A 19856-nucleotide genomic window follows, 5' to 3' on the forward strand; every position below is an offset into this window, starting at 1 on the left:
CACAATCATGAAGTGGAACGACATTTATTGGATATTTCAAACTTTTTTAACAAATCAAAAACTGAAAAATTGGGCGTGCAAAATTATTCAGCCCCTTTACTTTCAGTGCAGCAAACTCTCTCCAGAATTTCAGTGAGGATCTCCGAATGATCCAATGTTGACCTAAATGACTAATGATGATAAATACAATCCACCTGTGTGCAATCAAGTCTCCGTATAAATGCACCTGCACTGTGATAGTCTCAGAGGTCCGTTAAAAGCGCAGAGAGCATCATGAAGAACAAGGAACACACCAGGCAGGTCCGAGATACTGTTGTGAAGAAGTTTAAAGCCGGATTTGGATACAAAAAGATTTCCCAAGCTTTAAAACATCCCAAAAAGCACTGTGCAAGCGATAATATTGAAATGGAAGGAGTATCAGACCACTGCAAATCTACCAAGACCTGGCCGTCCCTCTAAACTTTCAGCTCATACAAGGAGAAGACTGATCAGAGATGCAGCCAAGAGGCCCATGATCACTCTGGATGAACTGCAGAGATCTACAGCTGAGGTGGGAGACTCTGTCCATAGCACAACAATCAGTCGTATATTGCACAAATCTGGCCTTTATGGAAGAGTGGCAAGAAGAAAGCCATTTCTTAAAGATATCCATAAAAAGTGTTGTTTAAAGTTTGCCACAAGCCACCTGGGAGACACACCAAACGTGTGGAAGAAGGTGCTCTGGTCAGATGAAACCAAAATTGAACTTTTTGGCAACAATGCAAAACGTTATGTTTGGCGTAAAAGCAACACAGCTCATCACCCTGACCATACCATCCCCACTGTCAAACATGGTGGTGGCAGCATCATGGTTTGGGCCTGCTTTTGATCCAAAACATAAAGCAAAATCTACAATGGAATGGTTCAAAAATAAACATATCCAGGTGTTAGAATGGCCAAGTCAAAGTCCAGACCTGAATCCAATCGAGAATCTGTGGAAAGAACTGAAAACTGCTGTTCACAAATGCTCTCCATCCAACCTCACTGAGCTCGAGCTGTTTTGCAAGGAGGAATGGGAAAAAAATTCAGTTTCTCGATGTGCAAAACTGATAGAGACATACCCCAAGCGACTTACAGCTGTAATCGCAGCAAAAGGTGGCGCTACAAAGTATTAACTTAAGGGGGCTGAATCATTTTGCATTTTGTTAAAAAAGTTTGAAATATCCAATAAATGTCGTTCCACTTCATGATTGTGTCCCACTTGTTGTTGATTCTTCACAAAAAAATACAGTTTTATATCTTTATGTTTGAAGCCTGAAATGTGGCAAAAGGTCGCAAAGTTCAAGGGGGCCGAATCCTTTCGCAAGGCACTGTACCTGCCCGCCTTACCTACCTGCCTGCCCGCCTTACCTACCTGCCTGCCCGCCTTACCGCCCGCCTTACCGCCCTCCCGCCTTACCTGCCGCCCGCCTTACCGCCTTACCTGCCTGCCCGCCCGCCTTACCTGCCTGCCCGTCCACCTTGCCTGCCTTAACGCCGCCCGCCTTGCCTGCCTGCCCGCCTTACCTGCCTGCCCGCCTTACCTGCCTGCTCGCCTTACCGCCCGCTTGCCTTACCAACTGCCTTGCCCGCCCGCCTTACCTGCCTGCCCGCCTTACCTGCCTGCCCGCCTTACCTGCCTGCCCGCCTTACCGCCCGCTTGCCTTACCGACTGCCTTGCCTGCCCACCTTACCGCCCGCCTTACCTACCTGCCCGCATTACCTGCCTGCCCGCCATACCGACTGCCTTGCCTGCCCGCCTTACCGCCCGCTTGCCTTACCGACTGCCTTGCCTGCCCGCCTTACCGCCCGCCTTACCTGCCTGCCCGCCTTACCTGCCTGCCCGCCTTACCTGCCTGCCTGCCCGCCTTACCGCCCGCTTGCCTTACCGACTGCCTTACCACCTTGCCTGCCTGCCTTGCCTGCCTTACCGCCTTGGCATGGGACACCACTGCTAGACTGGAGCCTAGTTGTCAGAGCAGCCAACTATATTGTAGTCTATAGGAGTACAGCTAACATCACTATCAGTTGTCAGAAGACGAGAGGGTTTTAGACACCAGTTACAGTAGACTTTCAGGGCAGGGAGAAGAAGCGCTGCATTGCTTTGTGATATACTGGGGTTGAAAATAGTAACTGTGACAGGAGCTATCATCAGAGATGGACTCATCTGCATCAATTGGGTGGAACAAGGCTGACATGAGGAAAATCCATTTTTCCACCTGTCACCTCAACATGCTAGGATGATTTGGGTGAGAGGCAGTCTCATACCTTGGTACTGCAGTGTGCCTTTACCAAAGCACACACCCAGAGTGATGCAGCATCAACCCACCATCTGGTCTGTCCAGGTAGCACAAAATAATGCCTTTCATTTCACTCCTGGAGGAATTAGGCCATTTTATATTCCACACTTCATTATATTTTCCGCACTTCATTAGTGGGATGATTGGAATGTAAATAGAACTTCATGTTGTAACGAACATGTATTTTAACAGGGAAGCAAATCATAATCCCTAATGATTTGTAGATGAATTGCACTACTCTAAATTGGATTGTTATATAAGGATCTACATAAAAATGATCCTGCCCTCTCCATGGCTAATTTAGTCTGACTCTTTTAAACAAAGACTTCAAACATTTACAGAAACTTAACCTACTTTTCCTCTGGCACACTAATACTGTATACTGAATAATCAGAACTCAACTTTCACAATTTCTTTTATTCCTAGTCATTTTCCACAGGTCTGCCTTTGGCCCCCTCAACAACCCAACTCATCTCAGTAATATGGAGTCACGCACACATCCATATTAACACTTATACATTTCATCTCTATGACCTTCTGGGAGCTCTGCAGGAAGGAACTCTATTGCACTGGCCTTACCCTGTAGCTCTCCAAGTCCCATTGTCCATTTCTACCTTCCACTCCTTTTCCCCGAGCCCTCTCTATACCCAATGGTGTGTGAGCAGTAATTTGTCATCTCCCTCTGAGCGTAACCAAGATGAGATGGCAGGCCCTCAGGGTGGCTAGCCGATACCACCTGAGCAACCCGCATTTCTCCTTACGTAACTGCTGCAGGTTCTGAGGGGGGAGCCAGGAACAATGGAATACACAGCTGTGGAATACAGAAAGTAAAATACAATAAAAAGGAAGATTCCCTCAAGGGGAAAGAGATGCATTAATCATAACAAAACCTTCAGAAGACAACCTCCATTACATCAGAAGACAACCTCCATTACATCAGAAGACAACCTCCATTACATCATCTCCATTACATCAGAAGACAACCTCCATTTTCATTTTATCTTTATCTAACTAGGACAGTCAGTTAAGAACAAATTCTTATTTTCAATGATTGCCTAGGAACAGCGGGTTAACTGCCTTGTTCAGGGGCAGAACAACAGATTTTTACCTTGTCAGCTCAGGGAATTTGATCTTGCAACCTTTCGGTTACTAGTCCAATGCTCTAACCACTGGGCTACCTGCCACCCCATTACATCAGAAGACAACCTCCATTAAATCAGAAGCACAGATGGACAGGACAGGCACTCAGGAGGTATAGGCACTCGGCAAGCTAAAGCTATGGGCAACTTGCTGTAGGGGGCCCTGTCTTAGTGCCTTGCTGCGCTGTGCTGTCTGCCAGTGTTTCCCACACTCTCAGAACAGCCCTGGGCACACAGCACAGGTAAACCATCCTGATCCACAGGTCCTCTCAATTGTTTTCCAAAGGAAAACTCACCAACTCTACAGTCAAGAATTCCACTAGGTCAGAAGAGAGATTAGGACTGTGGAAAAAAAATCTGTCTACTGAACAAACAAAACAGGATCTACGCGGTTTTTACAAGACATTTAAAAATAAACTAAAATTGGTCATAAATCTTAGTAAAGAAAACATGCAGAGGCCCTAAATCAAACCAACCCTGGGTAATTTCACATCGTGTCACAACTGTTTCCCCTGATGGTTTACAAACGTTCTGCATGTTGAAAATGGGCATGATGACACCTCCGACCGTGACGTTAAATAACAAGGCTTTGACAAAATGATGAGCACAAAACCAATTAAACCACGAAATAAAGAATATGCAAATTGAACAATAAAATCCCTCATCTCGGGAAAGGACCATCTTTGTGTCCAGTCATGCCTTGGAGCTATAACATGGAGGATGGGGCTGCAGTGATAAAACAAGGAGCCATGCTTATAATAGCCTGCCATGTCTTCACACATCACACATCTGCACTCCCTGGGTACATGTTAACTGTGGTTTCTTCAACCCCCCCTCTCCCATCCCTGTTATTTATTTATTTCCCAACAGAACATCACTAGCATCAAGGATCTTGTCGGTAAAAACACACTCAAACACAGTACAGTGCTTAAATAGTGTGGCTATTTCTCCTCCTGCAGCAGCAGCCCACAAGGGCCTGGAGACTGAAGTCTGAAAGGTCAGCAGCCAACCAACTCAGGTAATACTTTGTGTGTGTGTGTCTGTTATTCTGTTGGTGATGTCTTATCTGTGGAAATAGTCTCTGCGAGGATATCTTGGGGGATTCCACGAAGGTAGATCATTGGACCAAATTAAGCAGACAGATCAATCACCAACCCAATCAATCACTTAGCAGATATACCTGCCACCTCCATTTTGGTCATTACTGGTGTGGAGAGAGAGGGGAGATCATTCTCCTGAAACTGGCTGTTTATGATGATCTTGCCCATGCAGCAAAATTATGGAAACACACATCTGCGTTATCAAGGCTATCACGTCTATTAGCCCAGTCTGTTTTTCGCATCTCTTTGTCATTCATGAATCAAGGCCGTCCTGCCTGCCCCTCCCTTCCCCTACTAGACGTCCCCTGCAGAGGGGACTGGAGGAGCAATGAGAGGAGGGTAGCAGCTGTGAGTTTAGTCTCCCACCGAGTGGTTGCTGATGCTGACTGCTCTAGGGAGCGTCCGTTTTGGCATAGTGGACTCGCTACCACATAAATAAAAGAAAAACACTGCCAGAACAGCCACTACCACCTGCTTGGAGTAGGTTTTCTTCATATGGTTATTATTGTATTAGTGTCATTGTATTATTATTTGGTGCCCAATGTGTATCGAGTAATTCAATCGATATAGTTCAGGATCTACATTAACATGTGTTCATTAGGCTAGATTATAGATCTGACCTGGGGGTGTAGGTAAAACAATGTTGAATAAATTATATTTTCCAGGGTGCAATGGGTTATTCATTATTTGTATAGATGAAAGAAACGCAACAACGTGATTGTGGAAAGTTATTCGGGGTCTCTCTGGTTAGACAGAGATACGTTGGACAAAGTTGTAATTTCTTTAGCTTAAACATTTGAGACTGGAGGTAAGCCCACTGAAGCAGAACTGTTATTATGATATCTGTGTAATTATGAAAGCAGGTGTATCTGTCATTAAGGCTAACATTTAATCGCTAGCTAGCTCGGGTTAACTACGGCTAGGCTAACAGGGAGAATGAATATAGCCAAAAGTGTGCACATTGTTTCAGATAAATATTAGCTAGTTATGATAAACAATCCAGTGGCTAGATGCCACCTCTAGCTAGCCGCCACCTCTAGCTAGCCAGCTAATAATGAGTCAATATTGGAATGAAGCAGCTCTGTCTTATGATTGCAGTTTGACTGGTAGCGGGCTGAGCTGGTCCATAATACGTTTGCTTGTCTCCATCATCTGCTGCATAAATCAAGCATTGCGTGACAAGTGCATTGAACAACTCAATGAATTCTAATGCAATGCAAAAATAAATATAGTAGTACGTAGATGACCCTTCACACAAAACCAGTTACAGAGTGTCAGTGTAAACCATAGTAAGCTTTGCTATGGCGCATACTATTCTGTAGCAGCTCGTCTCACGAGCCATGTGACGTAGAGAGAGTCTATTCTACAGCACTGAAAGGAAAGCAGAGCAACCCCCTTCCAGAAGCGCCGAGTGAGCATGTGTGGCTCACGACTGGCTAGGATGTCCTTTAATATACGGTTGCTATGGAAATGGATGACATGAAATGGATCCGTACGGCTAAAAAATCTCCTCGAACCCTCCTCACCTCGTGTTTTTACAGACATCACTGCCAACAACCTGACGCGTCATAGGGAGATCGGCACCAGCCGAGGTAAGGATCTCAACATTGCTCTCTCTTGCTGTACATCATAAACAATTATAATTAAAGGATGTTTTCCCTTGTACCCTTACTGAAGAATAATCAATACATTTAAATTAAAAAGCAATGCTGGCAAATGTGAACATCTTAAAATTAAAAAAATAACGAATTGTCTGTCTTATTTCAAAGTTCTATAAAATGTTCTAAACAAAAATATTTATTATTGTATCAGTGATAAAATGATACAAAAATGTGAAGAAATGTGTTAATATTGAAGTCACTGTGGTGGGGTAACCTTATTGAAGTGTGGTGATAAGGGCACTGCAGCTTTAAGTCCACATATTGAGCATTACAATTATCAGAAAGTCATTCTCTTCAGTAACTGTTCCATGAGGCGCCGGCACAGAGGAGAGGCATGCGCAACACAAAATACACACGCACTAAAACTGCTGTCTCCTTTTCCAACTATCAGCCAGAGCCATCCATCTCTCTCATCGGTCCAGTTCACACTCTCCTTTGTTCCTGCAAGAAAAGTCTGTGCATGAGTGTGGTGAGAGAGGAGAGAGAGAGTGTGAGGGGAGAGAGAGAAAAGAGAGGGAGACAAATGAAGAGACCTGCTCAATTCAATTTCTCATTCCTGTCTCCTCTCCAGTCCAGTGGAGCCGGTGCTGAGGAAAGGGGCTGAAGATTGGCCGCTGCCCGCTCTAGCACCAGGATCCTCTACAGCCGTCTGGGGTGAGGGGTGGAGGAGACGAGGTGCCTGGCTGGGGCTGGGTGGATGCTGCCTGGAGGAGGGGGGGGCCACGGCAGCAGCAGAGGCAGCGGGAGGAAGATGGCATCCACATGCATGCAGATCTTCGCCTTTATCCTGGCGCTGTTGGGCATCATGGGGGCCATGGTGGCCACACTGCTGCCCAATTGGAAGGTGAGTGCCGACGTGGGCTCCAACATCATCACAGCCATCTCCCAGATGCAGGGGCTGTGGATGGACTGCACCTGGTACAGCACCGGCATGTTCAGCTGCACTTTGAAGTACTCGGTGCTGTCGCTGCCCGCCTACCTGCAGACTGCCCGCACCACCATGGTGCTGTCCTGTGTGATGGCTGCCATGGGCCTGTGCCTGGCATCCCTGGGGCTCAAATGTACCCGCTGGGGGGGCGGCCGGCGCTCCAAGAGGCACGCGGCCATCGCCAGCGGGGGCTGCTTCATCGCCGCCGGCTTCCTGTGCCTGGTGCCCGCTTCCTGGTTCACCAACGAGGTCATCACTAACTTCCTGGACCGCAGTGTGCACGAGAGCAATAAGTTTGAGCCCGGGGGGGCCGTGTACGTGGCCTTCCTGTCGGCAGGCTTCCTCTTCGTGGGGGGGTCCATCTTCTGCGTGTCTTGCTCGGGGAAGAGGCCCGGTCACCAGGACATGATCTTACTGCCCCCCCCCAACAAACTCATACTGCAGCAGCAACAGCAGCTCCTACAGCAACAGCAGCAGGACCAGCACCAGTACTGCTCCCTCTCCCCACTAGACAATAAGACAGGCTACAGCCTGCAGGACTATGTGTAGGCTAAAGCAACAAGCCACTTGCTACTGCTAGGCAGACCAGTTCGGGGAACAACCAGGGCTTACACTGCGTAAGAGATTGAGGAGGAGACTAGAGCAGAGGGGAAGGACTTTGATGGCGTCTCTCTTTCCCTTTCCCCTCTTCTTCTGTTCTGCAAGCACAAGCAGTGGAGGTATTCCCCGAGCAGCCCCTTGGAACAGACGGACGGTTGGTGAATGTGAAATGCAGCGCAGCCGGGGGAGGAAGGGAAGCGCTGCAGAATGGGAGGGGAGCCGCAGCGACACATGCAGATACCCCAGCAATCATCAGTAAATCCATTAAGACTTCCCGGGGGAATGGATTAGCTGATAACAAGCCTCCCGTTAATTTCCTTTTCCTCGCCAAAGGTTTGAATTAATAAGCAATCATTTAGCTGCTAATAATCGTTTGGTAACCACCCATTCGGCAAGTCGGCAATATTGCTATTATTGTCTCAGAGGCAATAACAGTACGTGCAATTCCCTTTCCATAAGCAAGCTACTGTTGTTTTGAACTATCCACTAGATATGCTAGTTGTTGGGACTGATTTAAGTCAGTCTTATTTTTGGTAGCTAACAGACTGGTTTGTTGCCTAAGCATGCTGTTTGGAGCCTGTCTGTGTATATTGCAGAGGAATGCCTGTTAGAGACAGACGTATGTAGTGTAGCCAACGCAATGCCTAAAAAGCTGTAGTATGTTATCCTTCCCATTGAAACTGTTCAAAGAGTGCTGTCAGAATTAATACAAAGGGTGCTGGGCTTGGAGATCGAACAGAATGGCATATAAACAAAATCCTGTAACTCACCCTGCAGGTAGAGACAGACAGAGACACAGGGGGAAAGAGACAGACAGAGAGGGAGGGACAAACAGTGAGACACACACAGATAGAAAGAGAGACAAACAGCGAGAGAGAGGGACAGTGAGAGACAGAGACACACAGAGACAGTCCCACGTCCAGCAGAGTGGACTGTATGACATACTTTACTATTAAGCTTCAAAACAAAAAGGAGCTGCCTTCTTCAGGCTGGGCTACACACTACTTACTTCAAGCATTACGCATACAAAACACTCCTACACCCACAGACGCACAGTTCACACCCACCCACACATAGATTACACAACCACACACTGAGGCACACACACACACAGATACAAAAACCCACACAAACTGTACCCTCTGCCTCACTGGGCTGTGTGTGCTTTTCATCCTGCTGTCCGCCTCCTCACTGCCATGGAAACGGGATCCTGCGCCCAAATATCTTTGTCTGTGATTGGGGGTGGGGTGTCAGCCTGTACTTTGAGGTTGGTTAGGGGGGCATCTCTCCCTCCCCATGCCCCCATAAGCCTTGTGAAGAGCCTCCACACATGCACAGCTGCTTCACTAATCCCCTTTATTAGCCCAGTGACAGGAAGCACCAAGCCACCGTTACATCCAGGTCTGTCTGGGAAATGCTCTCTTTATGTTGTCCCATATTACACTGTGTCTGACATGCAATTAGTGTTATGGGAAAAAGGGCTGTGTTTTGAAAAGTCAGGCTGATTATTAGAATTGTAGATCAGTAGGTAGAAAATGGCGCTTGCAATGCCAGGATAGTGGGTTCGATTCCCGGGACCACCCATACGTAATATGTATACACGCTTGACTAAGTCGCTTTGGATAAAATCGTCTGCTAAATGGCATATATTATTAACTGCAGCAGTGTGGCAGATGTGCCTCCAAATCTAGAAAACGGTTTGAGGTATTCCACTATGACTTGTTTAGTGAGTCAGCAGTGCATATGCTACTGTTCAGCACCTGCAGGAGATTGTGTGGCTAAAGTTAAAGCAACTTCTCTGTGCCATTCTCGTCTTTCCTATAGTACCTGTCAGCTTCGCTCTCCTCTACCTCTCCCTGGTCTCTCCATCTATAGCATTATTTTTCTAAAGGGAAGTAAAGCAGCATTTCTCTCTGACTGACAGGGAACACTGTTGCATGTTAAGAACATGCTGGTCAGCACACACACACACACACACACAACTCCCGCCACCAACTCATTTCTCAGGGCTGCTACTTAACACAGTCAAGTTCTCATGTGTGTCTGTACACAGCTGAGAGGAAGGGAAGATGTGCTGTCTCCGGCCTGAAATGGCTGCTCTGGTGACAGGCCCTGGCAGTGATGTGTGGCGCAGACCGCGTGTTGTTCCTTCTCTAACAACACACTGTTTTTTACAGGGCGAGCAGATGGCTAAGCCCAGCTCGCCACCTGCAGGCGGCTGCCTGCACACTGGAGGCATCACTAGAGGTCCTGGCAGCCTGTTTCATACCCCATGTATAGAGAAGAGAGGACCGGACTGGGCATCAGTATAATAATACACTGCCCAATGCCCAGGCACCCCTTACGAATGCAATAAAATGATGACAAGAATGTCAATGTGCCCTCGTGAACAATCTGAATACATACCAACACATACGTGTTGGAGAATGTGCCAAATCAACTCCTGTCAAGTTTGATACTGCATGTAGTTCATACGGTTGACTTTTTTTAGTCCATTTGTTTGTATGTGAATTATACATTGGCATATGGTTTTATGGAGTAATTATTTGTTGTGCGACCGAGGCCAAGTCTTGAGTAAGCTACACACTTGTGTACAGTAGGATGCAGCTTTCCATGGTTCTTTTTTCAACCTTATTATTCCAAAGCACACAATAATTTCAGACGCATAAACAATTCTGATTTCGTCAGGAAAGCCTTGAACACTTGTTAATTGTTTTATTTGTTGTAATGTTTAAATCGTGCTTCTGCAGACAACAGTATGCATTTGGCTAGGACATTTGTGGACGTAATTAGATTTTTTTTCTGTCAAGGTAAATTTCTTTCCTATTTAGTTCAAATGTCTTTTATCATGTTCATACACTGCATCTTCTTCATAAGAAGACTACTTGACTGCACCTTTGCTTGTGTTACCTTGTTGGACAGCGCAGTTTGTTTCAAGCGGCTGAGCATTGCAAGTCCTCTGGACCGGTTCAAATGTACGTAACACAACTGGCAGTCTGAAAAAGAGCAAAGCCATTTCTGTCTGATGTGATTTGAGCAGGCCAATGTGAGCTGGAGGTTTGTTCCGTTGTGTAGATGTGCAGCCTGTTCCTCAGCCAGCGCACCATTTCATTAGCTTCAAATGGTCTAGATGTCTAAACAGCTGCAGCTCTCCTGCAGAACCAAGACAGAAATTATCATTTTGATAATTGCAGCTTATTTTCGTGGATGCTTCAGCACTTCTTAATTTGCCAGAGGATTTTCAACAGTTCAAGTGTTCTGGTTACTGTTGTCTAAATGTGCTTGTGCAAGTAGTTATATTTTTTACCAATAAAAAAATATTTTGTGGAAGCAGGGCAATATGCCTATATTAAATGACTGTGTGTGTACGTGTGTGAGCAGTTCGAGATGGCTCTCAGCTTCCTGCCAAAAACACAGACTTCTGGAAGGTACTGGTTGTACCGTGCGTAGGCAAGCAGGCAGGCTGTCTCTTCATACTGTTCTTATAGCCTCTACACACACACACACACACACACACACACAGCTCTCTGAAAAACAGCTCAAAGAAGAGACGGAGGTTTCACTCCCTTCATGAACACGTATCCATAAAACATTACATACCGTCTTCAAATTGGATGAAAAAAGCCAAAACACTCTCCATAAAGCATGTTCAGAATCCAGCTCTCTCTCATTGAGATGTAAACACAATACTTCAGAGGTATGGAGAGAGCATCAGCAAGTGGCATGAAATAACTAACCCTGTGAGAGTTGTGGCAAATGGGGATTATTTTGTCTGAGTGTGAACAGAATGATAATGAATGGCAGCATGTGTAGGTTAACTGCTGCAACATTTGTACAGTTAGACTGGAATACAAAGCAACAGCTAATAAAGCCAGTCAGTCAGCATGGGTAACATGGAGTGCAATCTGCACCCACCATCCCTTCCTCTGGTTCCACCGAGCATCCCATCAGCCATTGGGCATCAAAACAGCCTCATCCAGCTTCAAAATCTGACTCATATGAAGAGTAATGCCAAGTCAGACTGGAAAGAAATATCCAATACTAAGACCCCACAAATACTGGTCTTACTTCCAGCTGGGGAATAAATCCCTGCTTTTCATACATGAAGTAGATGCTTTAAAGCCTGAATGCGGTCTTTATAATGGTATTTTTAAATCACTGTAGGTCTCAATTGTTTTTGTGTGTATATATATATATATTTTTTTTTTTGTATATATATATATATATATATATATATTTATTTTTTACATACACACACACATTTTTTATTTAACTAGGCAAGTCAGTTAAGAACAAATTCTTATTTACAATGACTGCCTATACCGGCCAAACCTGGACGATGTTTGGACAATTGTGCGCCGCCCTATGGGACTCCCAATCACGGCCGGATGTGATACAGCCTGGAATCAAACCAGGGACTGTAGTGATGCCTCTTGCACTGAGATGTAGTGCCTCGGGAGCCCATAAATAACTTTTGTGTTTATTTTATTTAACCTTTATTTTATCAGAGTTATACTGAGACCAAGGTTTATTTTATAGATGAGCCCCGAATTACATAATATACACACATCAAAACACAAGCAGAAAGAAAACGCCGTCATAAAAAACGAACACATTTATTAGTAATAAGGTCCTCAATCAGCTTCCTGAATCACACTAGAGGCACCAGAACATCACATTTAACATTTAGAAAACTGTTTCACAAATAAGGTTCAAGAAAACTATACTGAACAAAAATATAAAAACGCAACATCAATAATTTCCAATATTTTACTGAGTTACAGTTCAATTAAGGAAATCAGTCAATTTAAATAAATGAGGTCCTAATTTATGGATTTCACATGACTGGGCAGGGGCGCAGCCATGGGTGGTCCTGTGAGGGTATAGGCCCACACACTGGGGAGCCAGGCCCAGCCAATCAGGATGAGTTTTTCCATAACAAACAGGATTTATTACAGACAGAAACACTCCCCCACCCCCTCTCAGAGGATCCCGCAAGTGAAGCCAGATGTGGAGGTCCTTGGCTGGCGTGGTTACATGTGATCTGCGGTTGTGACATACTGCCAAATTCTCTAAAATGACGTTGGAGGCAGCTTATGGTAGAGAAATGAACATTCAATTCTCTGGCAACAGCTCTGTTGGACATTCCTGCAGTCAGCACGCTCCCTCAACTTGACACATCTGTGGCATTGTTGTGTGACAAAAATGCAAATTTTAAAGTGTACTTTTATTGTCCCCAGCACAAGGTGCACCTTTGTAATGATAATGCTGTTTAATCAGCTATTTGATATGCCATACCTGTCAGGTGGATGGATAATCTTAGTAAAGGAGAAATGCTCACTAACAGGGATGTAAACAAATTTGTGCACAACAGTTTTGTGCGTATGGAAATTTCGTGGATTATTTTTTTTCAGCTCTTGAAACATAGGACCAACACTTTACATGTTTCAAGCATGTTTGGGATGCTCTGGATCGACATGCACGACTGTGTTCCAGTTCCTGCCAATATCTAGCAACTTCGCACTGACATTGAAGAGGAGTGGGACAACATTCCACAGGCCACAAAATGGCCAACAAAATGGTCAACTCTATGTGAAGGAGATGTGTTGTGCTGCATGAGGCCAATGGTGGTCACACCAGATACGGACTGGTTTTCTGATCCACGGCCCTACTTTTTAATTATTGTTTAAGGTATCTGTGACCAACAGATGCATATCTGTATTCCCAGTCATGTGAAATCCAATTGACAGATTTTCTTATATGAACTGTAACTCAGTAAAATCTTTAACTCAGTAAAATCTTTGAAAATGTTGCGTTTATATTTTTGTTCTGTATAGATAGTAATGAGAATCTCGCGTCTCGTTACAGCTGATTACAGCCAAGTCGATGGTGGGAAGTTCGGAGATATGTGGCTTTCTTCAAACAAACATGGATTATTCAAGGCGTTCTCTCCTCTTGGTTATGCAACAGAGTGGAGATCAAATAGCAGCTCCCCTCTTGGGTAAACGTTAATAAGATCCGCTCCTCTGTGTATTTATCCTACATTCCCTTCAAAGGGTTTCACCCTGAGATGCCGTCATCACAGACCAGGGATATGGGCTCAGAGGAGAACTTTGAACCCTGCAGGCACAGGAGTTAATCCAACTGTATATCCCACCTTGAGCGTCAAGACAAGTTGACTTGCACTGCGCACGCTCAGTAACAGCGAGATGCGTGATAGTCTGTAGATGTATGTGGTTGAGGCTCTAAATCAAATCGATATTTTTTAAATCGATAACATTTTACAGCCAGAGTTAAATAAAAATGCATGTTTCATAATAAGGATATCACTAACAAGCATTTAGCCGTGAAGAAGCTCTGAAGTCATGATGTTGGCAGGTACAAAGATAAATATACGCTGGGCCAAGAATCTCAACGCCCTACCGCTCATCAAAACCCCATCAGCAATAACCATAGTGCTGTAATGCATCGCTGAGAACAATCACCCAAGGCATGCCAATATTTCACCTTACTTAATGCAAGGCATTTTCTTCTGGACAACCATCATCTTCATGAGAGTCCATATTGGCGATATAATACAGTCAGTCATCAACAGCAGCTGAAAATGACCTTGCATTGTCCAAAACTTTGCCCTCCTGTTCCAGTACACATCGGAGGCTGGGGAGTAATGCAATGACCTTGCTGCGACAGTGAAGTGCTGAGAGAAGCAGTATGAGCTCAGCAAGATGACAAAGACACCCTGACAGTTCAAAGAAGCATTTGAATATTTTAGATCACCAGAAGCATTAGAAGAGTTACAGCACTAAAAAGATGGGCTAAAAGGTAAGGTCCACTACATGACAGAGTGATGAATACAAAAAGGTCTCTATTGAAACAGACCTTTCCTCACACGTAGTTATTAGGCATCGTTTCCAGGGCTGTTCTGAATGAACCAAACAGAAAATCAGAGTTGGTTATGGCATTTGGAGAATCAGAAAACAATTATATTGTTCTTGCATTGCAAATATTTTTTTTGATCTACAGTAATTGTATTACTTTAGCTGGAAACAAATGAATCAAACCTTTTGTTTGTTGGCACAGACCATGTTTTTTTCCAGCAGCCCAGGCTTTCTATTTTGTGTGAATATGTGAAAAGCGCACCGCTCAGCTGAAGTGCCCACTGAACAGGCTGAAATGAAAAATGTGAAATCACAGTGCTTGACCTTTTTAATTAAAATCTTTAAAAATAAAACAGAGTTAACAGCTTATGTATTGATCTTTTCAATACTATACAGTGCCTTCAGAAAGTATTCATACCCCTCGACTTATTCTACATGTTGATGTTTTACAGCCCAAATTAAAAAAATAGATTAAATATATTTAATCTACACACAATACACATTTTTTTGCTAATATATTGAAAATGAAATACAGATATCTCTCACTTACATAAGTATTCACACCCCTGAGTCAATACATGTTAGAATCACATTTGGCAGTGATTGCAGCTGTGAGTCTTTCTGGGTGAGTCTAAGAGCTTTGCACACCTGGATTTTACAATATTTGCACATTATTATTAAAACTATTCTCCAAGCTCTGTCAAGTTGGTTGTTGATCATTGCTAGACAATCATTTTCAAGTTTTGCGTTAGATTTTCAAGCTGATTTAACTGTAACTAGGCCACTCAGGAACATTCAATGTCGTCTTGGTAAGCAACTCCAGTGTATTTTTGGTCTTTCAGGTTATTGTCCTGATGAAAGATTAATTTCTCTGTGTCTGTTGGAAAGCAGACTGAACCAGGTTTTCCTCTAGGATTTTGCCTGTGCTAAGCTCTATTCCGTTTATTTTTATCCCCCCCTAAAACTCCCTAGTCCTTGTCAATGACAAGCATACCCATAACGCGATGCAGCCACATGATGCAGCAACCACCATGCTTGAAAATGAAGAGTGGTACTCAGTGATGTGTTGTGTTGGTTTTTCCCCATTCAGGACATAAAGTACATATCTTTGTAGTGACTGGTTGTAATGATACACCATCCAATGTGTAATGAATAACTTTCCCATGCTCAGAAGGATATTCAATATCTGTTTCTATTTCTTTTTTTTACCCGTTTACCAATACTGTAGGTGCCCTTCTTTGCGAGGCATTGGGAAACCACCCTGGTCTTTGTGGTTGAATCTGTGTTTGAAATTCACTGCTTGACTGAGAGACCTTACAGATGTGTGGGGTACAGAAATTAGATAGTAATTCAAAAACATTATGGGGTCTCGTGTGTAGGCCAGTGACACAAAATCTCAGTTTAATGAATTTTAAATTCAGGCTGTGACACATCTGGAAAAGGTCAAGGGGTGTGAATACTTTCTGAAGGCACTGAAGCTCCTTTTTCTCAGAATTTGCAGTGTTTCAAGGAACCCGCCTGCAATTGCCTGTTTGAAGCTGACCATCTTTTCCTGGAACATGGCCAGGTTTCCTCAACTATGTTTCAGAATACCTAAATGTTTCTTGCCGTGGATGATGTTCATGTGAATCTGCCAGCATTGAATCCCAGCTAACCCCGCGTTCATTTCAGATAGGAGGGCAATATAAAGCATTGAATCCCAGCTAACCCAGTGTTCATTTCAGATAGGAGGGGCAATAGAAAGCAATGAATCCCAGCTAACCCCGCGTTCATTTCAGATAGGAGGGGCAATATAAAGCATTGAATCCCAGCTAACCCCGCGTTCATTTCAGATAGGAGGGCAATATAAAGCATTGAATCCCAGCTAACCCAGTGTTCATTTCAGATAGGAGGGGCAATAGAAAGCAATGAATCCCAGCTAACCCAGCTAACCCTGCGTTCATTTCAGATAGGAGGGGCAATATAAAGCATTGAATCCCAGCTAACCCCGCGTTCATTTCAGATAGGAGGGGCAATAGAAAGCATTGAATCCCAGCTAACCCCGCGTTCATTTCAGATAGGAGGGCAATATAAAGCATTGAATCCCAGCTAACCCAGTGTTCATTTCAGATAGGAGGGGCAATAGAAAGCATTGAATCCCAGCTAACCCTGCGTTCATTTCAGATAGGAGGGGCAATAGAAAGCATTGAATCCCAGCTAACCCCGCGTTCATTTCAGATAGGAGGGGCAATAGAAAGCATTGAATCCCAGCTAACCCCGCGTTCATTTCAGATAGGAGGGGCAATATAAAGCATTGAATCCCAGCTAACCCCGCGTTCATTTCAGATAGGAGGGGCAATAGAAAGCATTGAATCCCAGCTAACCCTGCGTTCATTTCAGATAGGAGGGGCAATGGAAAGAAAAACACATGTCAACAAGCCAACTCTGCCAACCTAGGCATTTTGTTTAAGGGAGGATTCAAAATTGTTTATAAAATTACCTTGGAACTATGATGTATCGAGTACAAGCCTTCAGGCGTTATCGTCCCTATACTCTGGTAGTAACATGGTTGACCCCATTATATAGGATAGGAAAAGGCCTAGATGAATTGTGTGCTGTAGTACAATGTAAAAACTAAACAAATAGAAGAGTAATCACGCGTAATAATACACACAATGATAATAACTTCGCTAGAACTATAAAGTAACAGAAACAGTAGCAGCAACGTATATGATGAGTCAAAGGAGTTGGTGAAAAAAAAGGGTCAATGCAGATGGTCCGGGTAGCTATTTGGTTAACTACTTTACAAGTCTTATGGTTTGGGGGTAGAAGGTGTTCAGGGTCCTGTTGGTTCCAGACTTGGTGCATCGGTACCGCTTGTCATGCGGTAGCAGAAAGAACAGTCTAACAGTCTAAAATTTGATTTGATTTGATGACTTGGGTGGCTGGAGTCTGACCATTTTTAGGGCTTTCCTCTGACACTGCCACACACTAAAAGTATGTGGACACTCCTTCAAATCAGTGGATTCGGCTACTTCAGCCACACCTGTTGCTGACAGGTGTATAAAATAGAGCACACAGCCATGCCCTCTCCATAGACAAACATTGGCAGTAGAATGGCCCGTACAGACGAGCTCAGTGACTTTCAACGTGGCACCATCATAGGATGCCACCTTTCTAACAAGTCCGTCTGTAAAATGTCTGCCCTGCTGGAGCTGCCCCGGTCAACTGTAAGTGCTATTATTGTGAAGTGGAAACGTCTAGCAGCAACAACGGCTCAGCTGCAAAGTGGTAGGCCATGCAAGCTCACAGAACAAGATCACTGAGTGCTGAAGTGCGTAAAAATTGTCTATCCTTGGTTGCAACACTCACAACTGAGTTCAGGCAAACCAGACGGCAAGGTTCTTGATTTTTTAATTTACGGATAGTCAGGGTCACACTCCAATACGCAGACATAATTTACAAATGAAGTATTTGTGTTTAGTAAGTGCGCCAAATCAGAGGCAGTAGGGATGAGCAGGGTTGTTCTCTTGATAAGTGCATGAATTGGACCATTTTCCTGCTAAGCATTCAAAATGCAACGAGTACTTAAGGGTGTCAGGGAAAATGTATGGAGTACATTGTTTTCTTTAGGAATGTAGAGTAAAGTTAGATACCGCAAAAAAACAACTTAAGTAGTACTTTAAAGTACTTTACACCACTGCTGTCTTCAAGTCAAAGGGTGGATACTTTGAAGAATATAAAATATGTTTAGATTTTTTTTTTTGGTTACTACGACATCTGTACAGATTAACTATCTTTTCATGAAAAATCTCTCTCGAGCTACGTACAGTACATGGACCCATAAAGATGTATAGAGGGCACACTTTCCAGTAGATTACAGAATCTATGAATAGCAATGTTTGGTAGAAATATAATTCTGAAAGTAACGCACGCCTTGTTTCGCAAAGTAACAAACAATATGAAACTTTTTTTTTTAAGTAAATCAGTAGGGGAGGGGCTGTGTACAAGGAAAACATCAGTACGGCCCTCCCCCTCAGAGACTGGAGCTAGGGAAGCAGGGTGGGTAGCCGATCGCTGATGCAGCCATTACTCAGGATGGCTGGTGACGGCCCCAGACAACCATCTGCTGGAGGTACGCTTCACTCTCCCTTCAGATCAATCAACGTCATGAACCTGTCTCCGGGCATTCTCCTCTCCTACCTTTCCTACTGCATGTGGAGTATACACTGACTGCAAGTTGCAGCATTCCCACTCTTATCGCCTACTGCTCTCTCCCACTGTCTTCCAATCTCTCCACCTCTTCTCAGCTCAATCACTCCCACTAACTCGCTCCACATCCCATTCTCTCCCAAGCTCTCTTTCTGTCTGTCTGTGGAGCTTGGAGGCCCGTGGGTCTACTGTGGAGAAGCAGCCCTCTAGGATGTGATGGAGCAGCTATTGAGCGACTTATAGACCCGTTAATGACAGAGACAGGCAGATTTTAATCACACTCTGCCAGGAAAGAACTGTGCAGGCTAGAGGAGAGGAGGCCGGGGCGAATTGGATGGGCAAGTCTCACTAACATGCTTTCCTCTCTTTGTCTGAATAACCTCCATTTTAGGAAAGGCAGTGAGAAACGCAGGGTTGGCTGAGAAACGCAGGGTTGGCTGAAAAACGCAGGGTTGGCTGAAAAACGCAGGGTTGGCTGAGAAACGCAGGGTTGGCTGAGAAACGCAGGGTTGGCAATAATGTTGAAGGGATGCCAAGTGGTCTCAAATCTCTGTGGCCGAGGTCACAAACCCCTTGACCCTCCATCAGAATATTACATCAGAGAGACAGCCATTTATGTACTTTGTCATTTCTACTAAGCCAATGACACCTTTTTTGTTTTTTCGGGAACATAAAAATGGAATTTGCAATTTACAAGTGACCTGTATTTGCCACAAGCAGCCATTTTGTATTTTCTTCTTGAATATGTATATTAACACGCAAAGCTAATCAAGTAGGAGAAAGAGGGGTGTGAATGTGATCCGTGACAGGCAGACCTGGGGCACAATGGACCGGAGTCAAACGAGGAGTCATCCAATCACGCTGGACGGAAGCCTTCAAGGACAGACTCAGTCAATGTGACAGAGGTAGTCAGTGCATTCCTTCCAGGGGTGAGCACATGCATGGCAACAGATTAAATAACACAAAGGATAAAGCCGAAGTCACGACAATATGGACCAGCAGCTGCAAATGTAAAATCACCAGTCAGCTACAATGTGCCTC

The 19856-nt window shown here is 44.4% G+C and overlaps 1 protein-coding gene and 1 pseudogene across 2 annotated transcripts in view; one reads left to right on the forward strand and one right to left on the reverse strand.

Annotated features, from left to right (window-relative positions):
• LOC135507505 (dimethyladenosine transferase 1, mitochondrial-like) overlaps positions 1 to 19856 on the reverse strand; it is a 34296-nt pseudogene that overhangs the window by 7081 nt on the left and 7359 nt on the right.
• The window catches only part of LOC135508339 (claudin-20-like), a 33060-nt gene continuing 19138 nt past the window's right edge, over positions 5935 to 19856 (forward strand). The window contains exons 1-2 of one of the 2 annotated variants that reach the window (XR_010450783.1): positions 5935 to 6149; positions 6790 to 8079. Coding sequence is in view for 1 of the 2 variants with exons in the window: in XM_064928451.1 (XP_064784523.1) it covers positions 6916 to 7695 (780 nt within the window). In the remaining variant the exon portion in view is untranslated. Of the gene's footprint in view, positions 6150 to 6789; positions 11077 to 19856 lie in introns of those variants that run through there. The other variant, XM_064928451.1, reaches the window with a different exon arrangement.

Source organism: Oncorhynchus masou, chromosome 21 (genome assembly GCF_036934945.1).
Source record: "Oncorhynchus masou masou isolate Uvic2021 chromosome 21, UVic_Omas_1.1, whole genome shotgun sequence".
NCBI classification, from domain to species: domain Eukaryota; kingdom Metazoa; phylum Chordata; class Actinopteri; order Salmoniformes; family Salmonidae; genus Oncorhynchus; species Oncorhynchus masou.